The sequence below is a fragment of the Oryctolagus cuniculus genome, chromosome 1, assembly GCF_964237555.1.
Source record: "Oryctolagus cuniculus chromosome 1, mOryCun1.1, whole genome shotgun sequence".
Classification (NCBI taxonomy): Eukaryota; Metazoa; Chordata; class Mammalia; order Lagomorpha; family Leporidae; genus Oryctolagus; species Oryctolagus cuniculus.
In genome coordinates, this window is record NC_091432.1 from 115,331,958 (window position 1) to 115,347,155 (window position 15,198).

The following is a 15,198-nucleotide window of genomic DNA, read 5'->3' on the forward strand; positions in this document are numbered from 1 at the left end:
CAGCCTTATCATTGTATACTAACCCAAAATATATTTTTAGAATTACCAGGAAAACTGTTCTGAATATGAGAGTACAAAAGGTCAATCTTCTGAAATAGTGAACAACCAGCAACCTTCTAGAAGACCAGCCAATGCCAAGACTGGAAAACAGCATGGCCACCAGAATGGCCTGAAGTCTTTCATGACCGAAGAGGTCACCATCGGTCAAGGAAACGAGAATAACACCTCCAGACAGCAGCAGAACCTAAATCAGCCTGTTGATGCTTTCATTAGCCACCAATCAGTTGTGCTTGTGAACACCTCCAATGATAATTTACAAGGATCAAGTGCACTTAGGAGACAGAATCCCAAAGTAACCTCCACTACATCTGCCCCAGCAAACCAGGCTTTTGCCAAGGTGTTGTCTAAGAACTCTACTAGCTATCCCCCAGTGCTGAATGTGAAAAAAGAAAGAGGACACAGAGACCAAAAAGAGAAAAGACTGTCACATCAGCAGCCGCATCTCAGCACCCTTTCTAATATGGACTTGAACAACCTCGATGAATTTTCCAAGACACGTGTGCACCCCACCCAGAGAGGCCCTCAGTTTGTTTATAACATAAATGATCATGGATTCACCAAAAATAACAAGCAACCCAAACAGCCATATACAGAGACAAGATATAGGAACTTGGAAATATTATGGTAAGAATTCTCTTTTTTCAAATGGTTTTTAGAGAAGTGGGAGACTGCCGGAGTTACCTGGAGAGGAAGAAGGGGCAGATGAGTCCCTGGAGATAGTTAGTTGAAAGAGGTTATCCACTTAACAACTTCCTGGCTCCAGTTCCTGCAAAATATAGTCCACTTTTGATGCATTTTCTTTCTACTTTTTTGCCTTTCTCTACTTTTTCTACTGTAGTTAGACTAGAAAATAAGAGGGAATGAGGAAAGACATAGGGACCCAATCTAAAAAAAAATTCAGTATGTGTTTAAGGTTGCGTCTTAGGTTTTAGAGGAAACCTATCCAAAGAAAATAATCTAAAATGTAGGAAAATATGATGCACCCAAATATCATTATTCATAGAAACGACCTAAAAAGCCAGCCATAGGGAAATGTTTAGATAAGTTATGATATTTAATATCATGTGAACACTAAAATTATTACTATGAGGAGATCCTTTTTTTTTTAAGATTTATTTATTTACTTGAAAGGCAGAGTTACAGAGAGGCAGAGAGAAAAATCTTCCACCTGCTGGTTCACTCCCCAAATGGCAGCAATGGCCTGAGCTGGGCTGATTCAAAGCCAGGAGCTTCTTCCAGGTCTCCCACACCAGGGTAGGGGCCCATGGACTTAGGTCATCTTCCACTGCTTTCCCAGTTGCATTAGCAGGGAGCTGGATCAGAAGTAGAAGAGCCAGGACTTGAACCAGTGCCCAAAAGGGATATGGGCACTGCAGGTGGTGGCTTTACCTGCTATGCCACAACACCAGCGCAGATTACACTTTCTTTTACCAAAAAAAAAAAAAAAAGTTTGATTATTCTCATCTACTTGAAAGAGAAAGAGAGAGGTCTTCCATCCTCTGGTTCACTCCCCAGATACCCACTACTACAAAGACTGGGCCAGGCCATGAAGTCAGGAACCCAGAACTCCATTTTGGTCTCCCATATGGGTTTTAATGGGGCCCAAGGACCTGGGCCATTCTCTGCTGCTTTCCCAGGTGCATTAACAGGGAGCTGGATCAGAAGTGGAGCAGCCAGGACTCAAACTGGCACCCATATGGGGATGCCGGTGCAACAGGTCATGGCTTTAACCACAGCTCCGGCCCCCAAACATATTTTGTATACACCTGACATATGCTGGCTATAATGCTAAAATACTACAGAAAACACCAAAGAAGTATGGTTCATGGGGCTCCCTAAAGTAGAGGGAAAATTTTACACATATGAGGGTACTTCAAAAAGTTCATGGAAAATGGACTTAAACCTAAGTTTAATTTCATGCAAAACCTTTTTGAAATTTTATATACAAAGGATCTTCAAAAGGGTCATGGAAGACATAATATTATGAAAAATACGTGCATGGATTTCAAAATTTTTGCAGCAACATAAACTTATCCTTTAATTCCATTTTCCATGAATGTTTTGCAGTACTTTGCTATGAATTGATCAGAAGACATTTAAGTGCTACACATGTTGGCATAGAGGGTTCAGAGTTAGCTTCCTGGAAAAGATAGTGAAAAACTGTAAGCACCATGTCTTTTTTTCTCACTCTAGAGGGGTTGATTCTAACATGTTTACCATTAAAATCATGTTTAATTTCTGTTGTATAAAGAAATAGGGAATTACTTCCTATTCCTGTTTGTCTTTGGAAAGAATTTTGTCATAAATTGGTATTTAACTTTGTCAAATTTTTGTCCATTCTTTAATGAGATAAAATACATTAATAGATTTTTTAATGTTATACTCTCCTTTCATTCCTAGGTTAGCACAACTCGTCATAGTATTCTTCTGCTAAATTGCTTGAGTGGATTTTGTAGCATTTTATTTTGTATTTAATGTTCACATGCATGACATGAAATTGGCTTATCATTTGCCTATCTGCCACTGGCCTTGTCTGGATATGCTATCAAGATCATACCAGCCTTCTAAAATGAGTTGAGGACTTTCTCTCTTCTTGAGTCCTCTGGAACACTTTATTTACAGTTGGAATTAGCTTGCTATTTAAAGACTTGATAGAATTTTCCTGTAAAGCTGTTTTGGCCGTGTATGTTTTATTTATTTTTTAAAGAATTATTTATTTATTTGAAAGAAAGAGTTACAGAGAGTATAGGAGAGAAAGTCAGAGACAGAGATGTTCCATCTCCTGGTTCACTCCTCAGATAACCACAACTGGCTTGATCAGGCTGAAGCCAGAAGCTTCTTCCGGGTCTTGGGTGGCAGGGACCCAAGCACTTGGGCCATCTTCTACTGCTTTCCCAGGTGCATTAGCAGGGAGCTAGATAGGAAGTGGAGCAGCCAGGACTTGAACCAGCACCCATATGGGATGCCAGCACAACAGGAGGCAGATTTACTTGCTGTGCCACAGCTCTGCTCCCTCATTTATGTTTTTTGTTGGGCTTTGTTTTTTGTTGGGAGATTTTAAACTCACGATTCATTTACTATAATGATTATAAATCTTCCCAATCTTTCTACTTCCTCCTCAGTCAATTTGATAAAATTAATCTTTTTCTAAATAAGAGTTCCATTTTTGATCAGTTTAGACTGTACTATCATAAAACTTTTTATAGTATTTACCTAAATTGCACATTATTTAATTTCTACTATATCTGCCATCATGTTCTTCCTTTCATTTCTAATATTTTTGTCCTTTTTCATTTTATAAAAAAAAATTTATTAATTCATTTGTTTGAGAGGCAGAAAGAGAGAAAGACGCACAGACAGAGCTCTCATCCACTGGTTCACTGTTCACATGCCCACAGTGGCCGCAGTTGGGTCAAGGCAGAAGCCCAGGGTGGGGAACTCAATCCAGGTCTCTCCCATGCAGGTTGCAGGAGCCCGATTACGTGAGCCTTCCCGCTGCCTCCTATCAGGAAGCACTCTGATGTGAGACATTGGCATCCTAGCAGGCATCTTGACCAAATGCCCATCCCTTCTTTCTTATTTTTTTAAATTAATCTCTCAACCAAAGGTTAATTTATCTCATTCCCTCTGCCTGTCGAATAAGATTTTTTCAAACTTTTTTTTATATTTGTATCATATATTTCTCCCCCCACAGAAACCTTTTATTTAAGGAATACAAACTTTCATAAGTACAACTTTAGGAGCATAGTGATTCTTCCAACTATACAGTGGGAAGATTTTTTTTAATGCTAAGAATTTTTAAATAGGGGCTGGGCACTGTGGCGCAGCAGGTTAACACCCTGGCCTGAAGCGCCGGCACCCCGTACGGGTGCCGGTTCAATTCCTGGCTGCTCCACACCCAATCCAGCTCTCTGCTATGGCCTGGAAAAGCAGTAGAAGATGGCCCAAGTGCTTGGGCCCCTGCACCCATGTGGGAAACCCAGAAGAATCTCCTGGCTCCTGGCTTCGGATCAGCACAGCTCTGGCCGTTGCAGTCAATTGAGAAGTGAACCATCGGATGGAAGACCTCTCTCTCTCTCTTTCTCTCTGCCTCTCCTCTCTCTGTGTAACTCTGACTTTCAAATAAATAAATCTTTAAAAAAAAATTGACTGTCAGCAACTGCTTTTCACTTTTTAAAAATCTTCTCCTATGGCACTTTCCACAATCTTAGTTATACTTACTGCTGTGTTTTGCTGCAATAATCTTAGATGTTTCTGGTGACTGCCCCTTCGAGTAGGTGAAAATTTGGCTTCTTGTATCACCATACTTCCCCTCACGTATCCTCCAAAATGAGCTATGACACAATTTGGAGTGAGGCAAATATTCAGGGTGTTTTTTTATTCCAGCACATTTATAATTCACATCCTATTATTATGTTTCATTTTTATTTTTTCTTTTTCTAAAAATATTTATCTTATTTATTTGAAAGGCAGAGTAACAGAGAGAGGGAAAGACAGAGATCTTCCATCCGCTGGTTCACTCCCCAAAATGGTCACAGCAGCAGGAGCTGGGCCAATTCCAAGCCAGGAGCCAGGAGCTTCAGGGTCTCCCATGCGGATGCAGGGCCCAAGCACTTGGGCCATTTTCTACTGCTTTCCCAGGCCATAGCAGAGAGCTGGATCGAAAGTGGAGCAGATGGGATTCCAACCAGCACCCATATGGGATACCAGTGCTGCAGACGGTGGCTTTACCAGTTATGCCATAAAGCCAGCCCCAACTTTTATTTTTTCTAAAACTTAGGAATTGTCTTGACCTTTTTCTTTTACCTATGTCTCTGTGTGTGGCCAGTGAGTCCCACCCTTTCAGCAGCGGCTCAGTACACACCTCCCCAGGGGCTAGTGTCAGGCTTGGTTCATCCTGGGGGCTCCCTTCGCTCTTCTCCCTCTCTCACCCTCCTGTCCTTTCCACCCCCGTCTCTCTCTCTCTCTCTCTCTCTCTCTCTCTCTCTCTCTCTCTCTCTGGCAGAGAGCATCCTCCCCTGCTCATGAGGTGATGTTTTCAGACCTTACATGGCTGGAATTCCCTTACTCTGCCCTCAGCCCTGACGGAGAACGTGGCAGAGGTTTAGAGAATTCTGGACTGGAAACCATTTTCCCTCGGAACTGTCTTCCTGCTCCCGGAGTTGGTCATTTATATAATTTATACCTGACTTGTTTTTTTGTTTTTTTTTGTTTTTTTTGCCTATGGAAGCTATAAGGTTGTCTCCTTTTTTAAAGATTTTATTTACTTACTTACTTAATTAATTATTTGAGAGGTAGAGTTACAGACAGAAGGAGAGACAGAGAGAAAGGTCTTCTATCCACTGGTTACTCCCTAAGTGGCCACAACGGTCAGAGCTGGGCTGATCAAAAGCCAGGAGCCAGGAGCCTGGAGCTTCTTCCAGGTCTTCCATATGGGTACAAGGGCCCAAGAACTTCAGCCTTCTTCCACTGTTTTCTCAGGCCACAGCAGAGAGCCGGGTTGGAAGAGAGGCAGCAGGGACAAAAACCAGGGCCCATATGGGATGCTAGCACCCCAGTTGGTGGCTTAGCCTCCTACACCAGGGCACCAGCCCCTAGGATATTCTCTTTTTCTCCAATGAAGTGAAATTTCCTAATAATACTCATTTGCCTTGCTTTTGGTCTATTTTCATAGATTGTGCTGGAAACTTGTGGCCTTCAGTTCTGGGAAAAATCTGGAATCCTGAGCACTTTCTGTTTGCTCTTTCTAGAAACATCTGTTGTTCAGATATCTTCTTCCAGGATTGCTCTTTACAATTTTCTCTTTCTCTTCCTTTTCATTTCTTTGTAATTTTGCTGTACTTTTTTGAAGGGTTTGTTGGTTGTGGCTTCCAGCATTTCTATTGCTCTCTCTCTCTCTCTTGCTCTCTCGCTCACTCGCTCGCTCGCTTGCTTTCTAATTTCCAAGAGCATTTTCTCCTTCTGTGTTTGTTTTCTGCGTGCTCCTTTTATTAGCTCCTTATCTTTTAAGCTCCCAGATGCAGCCTCATTTCTTCTCAACATCTTACACATCTCAACAAGGCAAAACAAAAAGTGCCAGCCTTTGGGACAGAACCTCTCAGTGTTTCTAATTCCACACTTGGTTTCTCTTCCCTGCATGTTTTTCTTGGCAATGCCTACTTTTCACCTGTTTTGCTACCTTCCACGTTAGGGCTCCTCTCGGGTATCGGCTGGTGGTGATGAAGTGTGAGGGAGTAACAGGCTTCCTAGGAGCTCTGAGGGCCAGGGCGGGTGACTTGTGTGGGCTGCGTGATGGGAAGCCTTGCTGTCCGCATTAGTTCTTTTGTCCTGGTTGGTCAGATGCATTATCCATGCCTGACACAGGCAAGAGACTTCCAGCCAGTTCCCATGACAGTGACCCTCACGTGGACCTCCCCACCCCCACCCCCACCCCGGCTTCTTTTTTTTTTTTTTTTTTTTTTCAGGCGCCTTTTAAGGATTCCAGGGTGTGAGCAGTGTGGCTTCCCACGCTTTCCTGGCAGGAGACCTACTTTCCCGAGTCCACCAACAGTCGCCATTCAGGCATTCGTTTCCAGCTCCCAGTTTTGCTCCTTCAGAAATTTCTTAATATATAATTTTCATTTGGATTTGGGAGTTAAATTGTGTGTGTGTGTGTATATAGGGTTTTTTCCCCCTACTATCTTCTCATCTTGAAAATATTCAGAGGCTGGGGGCCGGCACCATGGCTCACTTGGTTAATCCTCCACCTGTGGCACCGACGCCCATATGGGATGCCGGTTCTTTCCCAGTTGCTACTCTTCCAGTCCAGCTGTGGCCCGGGAGTGCAGTGGAGGATGGCCCAAGTGCTTGGGCCCCTGCACCTGCATGGGAGACCGGGAAGAAGCACCTGGCTCCTGGCTTTGGATTGGCGCAGTGTGCCGGCCCTAGCGGCCATCTGGGGGGGTGAACCAATGGAAGGAAGACCTTTCTCTGTCTTTCTCTCTCTCACTGTCTAATTCTGCCTGTCAAATGAAAAAAAATATTCAGGGGCTGGCGCTGTGGTGTAGCGGGTAAAGCCGCCGCCTGCAGTGCCGGCATCCCATATGGGCATGTGTTCAAGTCCCAGCTGTTCCTCTTCTGATCTAGCTCCCAGCTGTGGCCTGGGAAAGCAGTAGAAGATGGGCCAAGTACCTGGGCCCCTGCACCCATGAAGGAGACCTGGAAAAAGCTCCTGGCTCCTGGCTTCCAATCTGCCCAACTCTGGCCTTTGCGAGCATCTGGGGAGTGAACCAGTGGATAGAAGACCTGTCTCTGTCTCTCTCTCTCTCTCCCTCCCTCTCTCTCTGTAACTCTACCTCTCAAATAAATAAATAAATCTTTAAAAAAAAGAAAGAAAATGTTCACACTTAGTAGAAGCTTGGGAGAAAAAAATCTACAATGAATACCTTTAGATTTTGTATCTTTTAAACTTTATTATTTTACATCTTTTACCTTTGTGGTTTTTTTTCTTTTTTTAAAGATATATTTTATTTATTTGAAAGACAGTTACAGAGAGAGGTAGAGAGAGAGAGAGAGGTCTTTCATCTGCTGGTTCACTCCCCAGATGGCCACAATGGCCGGAGCTGTGCCAATCCAAAGCCAGGAACCAGGTGCTTCTTCTGAGTCTCCCACGCAGGTGCAGGGGCCCAAGGACTTAGACCATCTTCCACTGCTTTCTCAGGCCATAGCAGAGAGCTGGATCAGAGTGGAGCAGCTGGGATTAGAACCAGCACCCATATGGGATGCCAGCGCTTCAGGCCAGGGTGTTAACCCGCTGCGCCACAGTGCCGGCCCCATCTCTATGCTTCTAAGAAATTTCCTTAGATAAGTTTCCCAGTTCAGTAACTCTGGCTGTGTCCTTTGTGCTTTTTAATGTACCCGTTGAGTTTTAAATTTCAGCAGTGGTGTTTTTATGTCTCGGATTTCTATTTGATTGCAATTTAAAGCTCTGTGTTCTGAGGGCCATTTGGTGCAGTGGTTAAGACACTGCTTGGGCCTCCCGCATCCCATACCGGGGTTCCTGGGTTTCAGCCTTGTTTCCACTCCCCATCCCAGCTTCCTGCTGATGCACATCCTGGGAGGCAGCAGGTGCTGCTCGGGTACCAGGTGAGAGAGCCAGGTTAGGTTCCAGGCTCCTGCTTTCATGCTGGCCCAGCACCAGCTGCTGCAGGCATTTGAGGAGTGAATCAGTGTTAGAGACCCATCCCATTGTAGTCAACTGGGGACTGAACCAGCAGATGGAGATCTCTGTCTCCCCTTCTCTCTCTCTCTCCCCACCCCCCCCCCCGACCTCTCCATTTCAAGTGAAACAAGAAAACTTCTGTATTCTTTTTTACAATGCAATTTTTCAAAATATGTCTCAGGATTTTGGTTTCTTCTTTCAAATCTTTAATCATTTTAACACTTTTTATAAATGCTACCTAATATTCTGTTACTGGAAGCTAGAAGTCTACTACTGTTGTTTGCGCGCATGTACATGTGTGTTTGCTGGCTCTCGTGATTAGCAGATTATCTCTGCTCTTGTGCTGGGCCGCTGGACTGTGAACTTAAGTTCAGCCACCTAGTCTGTAGAAACCGAGGCAAGGTTGTCCCTCCAAAAAATTTTTGTATTTGCTTCTGACAGATACTCCGTTAGCATCCCTCATTCAAATTCATTTTTATTTTCATTTCTTCATGTTTTTTATTGAGGGTATAGCCCTTTAAATGTTATAGTCTGTTTTTAAAAAAGGTTTGTTTATTTGTTTATTTTGAAAGTCAGAGTTATATAGAAAGCGGGAGAGACAGAGAGAAAGAGGTCTTCCATCCGCTGGGTCACTCCCCAGATGGCTACAATAACCAGCCTTGGGCCAGGCTAAAGTCAGGAACCAGGATCTTCATCCACGTCTCCCATGTGGGTAGCAGGGGCCCAAGGACTTGGCCATTGTCTGCTGCTTTTCCCAGGCCATCAGCAGGGAGCTGGACTGGAAGAAGAGCATCCAGGGCAGGAATTGGTGCCCACATGGGATGCCAGCATTGCAGGCAGTGACTTTACCCGCTACGCCGTGAAGCCGGCCCCTAAAGGTTATAGTCTTTCTGCAGGAATATCAGTTCTGATCCCCTGCCTTACCTGGGGCCAAGATCATACATGTCTGTTCCAGTGTTAGCTGTTAAAATTCAACTCACAGGCCAGCATTGTGGTGCAGCACGTTCAGCCACCATTTGTGATGCCGGCATCCCTTATCAGAGTGTCAGTTTGGGTCATGGCTGCTCTGTTCCAATCCAGCTCCCTGCTAGCACACCTGGGAAAACACCAAATGATGACCCAAGTACTTGGGCCCCTGCCACCCACATGGGAGACCCAGATGGAATTCCAGTCTGTTGGCTTCAGCCTGGCCCAACCTTGACCATTTGGGGAGTGAACCAACGGATAGAAGATATCTCTCTCTGTGTCCCTCCATCCCCTGCCCCTCTGTCATTCTGTTTTTCAAATAAACAAATCTTTTTTATAAAACGCAGTCTGGGGGCCGGTGCTGTGGCCTAGAAGGCAACGCTGCCACCTGTAGTGCCAGCATCCCATTTGGGTGTCGGTTCGAGTCCTGGCTGCTCCACTTCTGATCCAGCTCTTTGCCGTGGTCTGGGAAAGCAGCAGAAGATGGCCCAAGGTCTTGGAACCCTGCATCCATGTGGGAGACCTGGAAGAAGCTCCTGACTCCTGGGCTTCGGACTGGCACAGCTCTGGCTGTTGAGGCCATTTAGGGAGTGAACCAGTGGATGGAAGATCTCTCTCTCTTTTTCTCTCTCTTTCTCTCTGCCTCTGCCTTTGCCTCTCTGTAACTCTGTCTTTCAAGTAAATAAATTAATATTTTAAAAAAATGCAATCTGAATCTTCCACAAATGAGGCAATCTGATTTAGTTTTTGAACCTCCTTTTTTTGTTTGTTTGTTTTGGTACTTAGAGATTCCCTGCCTCTCATACAAATTTAATCATGTATTCAAAGAATATTTGTTTATTTAATCCATCAATTTTAAGTGTTTTGTAATGAGAAAATCTTTGATTTTTTTTCAAAATGGTGTTTGGTCTGAATGCACTAAATGAAATTTCTAATTTAGTACTAGAATATCCTAAGGAAAAATAGAAAGTTTTTTTTTTAAGATGTATTTATTTAAAAGTCAGAGTTAGAGAGACAAAGAGATATTTTCCATCCACTGGTTCACTCCCCAAGTGGCTGCAATGCCCAGGGCTGAGCTAGGCAGAAGCCAGGAGTCAGAACTCCCACTTGGGTGCAGGGGCCCAAGCACTTGGGGCATCTTCCACTGCTTTCCCAGGCCATTATAGAGAGCCAGATTGGAAGAGGAGCAGCCAGGACAGGAACCGGTGCCCATATGGGATGCTGGTGTTTCTTCTGGCAGTTTTCCCCACTATACCACAACAGCAGCTCCCCAAAGAGGAAGATTTTAAGATAAGAAATCAATGTATCCCTTCAAAGATCGAGCTAAATATCTTTGATTTTTGGGGATAATAAATACATGAAATTAGGGATTCATAAAGACTTTTGTACCAGAAGTCAAATGAAGGCAGGTTTTATTTTTTTTTAAAGATTTATTTATTTACTTGAAAGAGTTACACACAGAAAGAAGGAGAGGCAGAGAGAGAGAGAGAATCTTCCATCTGCTGGTTCACTCCCTTCTGGCTGCAACGGCTGGAGCTGTGCTGATTCGAAGCCAGGAGCCAGGAGCGTCTTCCAGGTCTCCCATGCAGGTGCAGGGGCCCAAGGACTTGGGCCATCCTCTACTGCTTTCCCAGGCCATAGCAGAGAGATGGATTGGAAGTGGAGCAGCTGGGACTCAAACCAATGCCCATATGGGATGCCAGCACTGCAGACGGCTGCTTTACCCATTATGCCACGGTGCCGGCCCCGAAGGCAGGTTTTATTAACAGGTTTGTGGCTTTTTTTTTTTTTTTCTCCCTAAGGAAATTCAGTTCCTCCTCTGACGGACAACCTGTGAGAGCTTCTCCAGAATCCCAGCTCACTCAGATAATGGAGCAGCATCAGCAAGCCCTGGTGCAGCTGACGGAGGTGCAGCCCCGCAGCGGTGCCTTCCCCGGCACCACACTGCCCCCGATCTTGTCACGGGTGGAGAGTGAATCCCAGCTCAGTTCAGAGAGAAGCCAGAGACAGCAAATGAAAATCAACCGTAGCAATTCTGAAGGCTACCTGTTCCAGCTGGAGAAAGGGAAAAGGCACAGGAAGAGAAGCAGCCTTAAGGTGAGGCAAGCACCCATTTCCATTCCGAAGAGATGGGCCTTGACTTTCATGCCCTCCAGGTGCAGCCCTCTGGCAGGTATGGTCATGAGGCAGCTGCCGCCAGGACTGGATGGCCCAGGCCCTAAGGGGCCCCTGCTGCTCCCTGCAGTTCTCTCCCCTACCCCTCCAGAATGCCCACCTCCCCCTGCTTTCCAATCTTCTCTGGAAAGTGTCCATGCCCCTCCTGGCCCCTCCAGCTGCACTGAGTCTCCCCATGGACGCCCCTGTAACAGTAAAGAGCCGGTCGGGGCGAGTGAGCCAGGGAGCCTTATTGCCTCTGGATTTTCCCCACCACCCAGCCTGGGCTCCTCACCTCTTGAGAGCCCCCCAGCCTCCGCGGTGCGGTCCCAGCCAGTGACGGAGCCCACCTGCGGAAGCTGGCCAACCTTCACTGAGCTCTCTGTCTGCAGCAAGATTCACCAGCACCTGGGAGCACGTCAGTCCTTCCCCACAGGGACTGGCTTAGTAAGTGAAATCGGGGGCCCACAGTAGAATACTTTCAGGAACAGATGAGGGCGCACAGGAAGGAGGCGTTTTATGTCCCGTGCATTTCTTCATGAGACATAAAACCCGGCAGGAAAGGCCACTTCCCTCTAGTGTCAGACAATAAGGAAAACGCACCGTTTCACAGGGCCGCAGGGAGGGCCTGGTTGGAGACACCAGGCCTGTGGCGAGGCGGGTTCCCTGGGAACAGCCTCTGAGCTGCAGGTTTGAGTGCAGGAAGCACCCTTGAGACGCTCCCTTGGGAAATGCCCTGTTAGTGGGGAGTGGGGAGGCACAGCAGGACAGAGGGACAGCAGGAACTGTGATACAGATGGGACAGAATCCTCAACCAAGGCCTTGAGAGCTCTGAGGCCAGTACCCCTTCCAAGACAAGGGACCCGGATTTCAGATGCCCCACGTCAGCCAGTCACTGGGATAGTGCTGTCCCTGGGGAGTGGCTGTGACTTTGGGTATAGCAGCTGCATCTGGCAGAGGGAGGTTCTAGGGAGGATTCAACCAGGAGCCATCAGCAGCTGGGGAAATGAATGCCTCCGTCCAGAGAAACATCCGGAAAGTCAGCATGGGAGGAGGTAAGCAGGTGGTCCTTTATTCAAAGTATGATGGTTGGATTCCTACTAGGAACCTGCTAGGTGTGGGACGGAAAGATGAATGAGCCAGGACCCCTCTCCGGAAGAACCTTAGGGCTGCAGGGCTTTAGGGAGGACAGACGTGGAAATGGCTTCAGTACGATGTTGGGAGCAAAGCAACCATCCTCGTGTATGTGCGGGAGCGCAGAGGACACGCTTCCCAACCTGAGAGCCAAGCAGAGCGGCGGGAGACAACAGGGGCTGCGTCTTAGAGAGCTGGCAAAGGAAGGAACGTTGCAAGAGTGCTTCAGGCAGGGGGCCGGCAGGCGCAGAGGTGCCGAAGTCATGGCAGCGTGATGCACGCCAGGGCCGGGCGAACACTCCTGTCACTGCCGCTGTAACCAGGGGGCACCGGCGTGGGGAGCAGCGGGTGAAGATTAGTGGGGGCCGAGTTTTAGAAGATCTTTTCATTCAGAGACGAAGGACTTTTAATTCTATAGGCCGGAGGACGACCACTGTGGCTTGGGCCCCAAAGTTCACGTGTTGAAATGTAATCTTCAGGTTCACGTTTGGATGGTATTTGGAGGCGGGGCCTTTGGGAAGTCATCAGGGTCCCATGAGTTCATGAGGATGGAGCTCCTGCGATGGGGGTCAGTGGATTATAAAGAAAAGAGACCTCAGCACCCCCACTTGCTCTTTCACCATGTGATGACACAGCAGGAAGGCCCTCACCTGGGGCTGGGGCCCTGCTGTTGGACTCCGTGGCCAACAGAACTGGGAGCTACATAAACCTCTATTCTTTATAAGGTGTCCAGACTCGGTGTTTTTTTGTTTGTTTGTTTGTTTGTTTTTTTACAGGCAGAGTGGACAGTGAGAGAGAGAGAGACAGAGAGAAAGGTCTTCCTTTGCCATTGGTTCACCCTCCAATGGCCGCCACGGCCGGCACACTGCGCTGATCCGATGGCAGGAGCCAGGTGCTTCTCCTGGTCTCCCATGGGGTGCAGGGCCCAAGGACTTGGGCCATCCTCCACTGCACTCCCGGGCCACAGCAGAGAGCTGGACTGGAAGAGGGGCAACCGGGACAGAATCCGGCACCCTGACGGGGACTAGAACCCGGTGTGCCGTCGCCGCTAGGCAGAGGATTAGCCTATTCAGCCGCGGCGCCAGCCTCAGACTCGGGTGTTTTGTGTAGAAATGCAGAATGGACTAAAAGAGGGGTCACTGAAGAATTTTAAGCACAGTCACGTCTGTGTTTTAGACCTCTCTGGCTGCAGTGGGCAGAGCAGGTGCAGGACATTCCAGGAAGTTAGAGTTGCTAATAATTCAGTGGACCCTCCGGTGGGGCCCTCAGAGAAAAGGAAATGGGCGGCATTGAGGAGAACGGGGAAGCTGGGCTAGAGCAGCCAACGGTCATCTCACAGAGGAGGGAAGTCGGCTTGGGGCGGGGGTGACCCAAGCCCCCTCCTGCAGCTCCCATCTCAGGGCCCCTTGTGTGCCCCAGGTCTTCAGCAGGCTCACAGCCCTGCGTCCTCACTCCGGCCCTCTCATGGACCAACCTGAGGGCTCTTTGAACTCCTTGTCCTAGCCCCCTCCCTCCTATCTTCCATCCTGCTGGGGTGCGGGTAGGGGTTCCTGATCCCTGTACAGGCCCTGGAGACCACCGACTTGTGGCTGGGAAAAACCCCAGTTCCACTGGAAATAAGGAAAAACCATGTTTTGGATTCACAGGTAACTAGTTTTCCCACTGGAGCAGCATGGGAGTAGTCCCAGTCAGCAGCATGTGGTGGAGCTTATTAACTCAGCCATTCCTAAGCTTGGAGCTCTGGCACCTAAAATCCGTGAACTTGGGGAAGCGCCTCATTCACCCCTTTTTTCTTCTGTGCACCATCGGAAGGGTTCTTTCTGCTGGAGATCTGGTGTGGTGTTCAATGAAATCACGTATCGCCTCAGCTTATTCCCTAGCAAAGATCCTACAGCTACAAATGTTCACTTCCTTTTCCTCCCTCGGGTCTCTTTGTAATTTGCATTCACTTTTACTGGGGGAGGGGGGATAGAGGAAGACCTCCCGGTGACTGTACATCAGAAATCTAAGGGCCTAAGAGGGCAGGGGGGTTTCCAGTTAATGCCTCCCAAGCCCTGCTTCCCACTGGGACAAGCCCTCACTTCCTGCTTTGTCTCACACAGCCATTTCTCAGTCCCACCCCTTCACCTGCGGCTGGCAAATCCACAGAAGCACTCTTTGTCCTTCGAGTTATTGCAGAGGCCGAAACGACTCAGAACTGAGCTATTTGTGCAGGGCAGCGGGTAGCCGGGGCGCCAGACAGAGGAAAGCATTATCCAGGTCATGCCCGTGGTTTCCAAGGGAAGCGCCCGCCCCGGATCACGTTAAACACGTGAGGATTTGGTAAAGATCATAGGCCCCAGAACCCTCCCTCCTCTCCTGGCAGTTGTGTCGTGATGGATCTGTGAACACCAGGCATCGTCCGTGCCGTGAGGTCCAGACGTCACACAGTAAGAGATTAACACAGTGCGTGCGACGCCAAACAATGTAAGTGTGCACTTGTGGCGTCACACCCTGCAGAACGCCTGCCTTGGGAGCCCCCATGGCTGGCTGTGCTGAGCCGAAGGAATTAGCTCACGGGCCTTGTCCCAGGCACTCTGGGTGCTGCTACTTGACTGCATCTAATAAGAGGTTTACTTGGATTAAGTTTAGCAACCACAGAGCAAATTTCCTTCACTTGCTGCTCCCCGGTATTTGAGGCACTG

At 47.5% G+C, this 15,198-nt stretch overlaps 1 protein-coding gene across 9 annotated transcripts in view; it reads left to right on the top strand.

Moving 5' to 3' along the window:
- Positions 1-15,198, top strand: part of JHY (junctional cadherin complex regulator) — a 71,489-nt gene that overhangs the window by 44,723 nt on the left and 11,568 nt on the right. For 4 of the 9 annotated variants that reach the window (XM_051848511.2, XM_051848520.2, XM_051848516.2 and 1 more), the window contains 2 exons: positions 41-684; positions 11,029-11,323. In XM_051848511.2, coding sequence (XP_051704471.1) covers positions 41-684; positions 11,029-11,323 — 939 coding nt within the window. Of the gene's footprint in view, positions 1-40; positions 685-11,028; positions 11,324-11,661; positions 14,981-15,198 lie in introns of those variants that run through there. The other 5 variants (XR_007920382.2, XR_007920379.2, XM_051848527.2 and 2 more) reach the window with 5 other exon arrangements.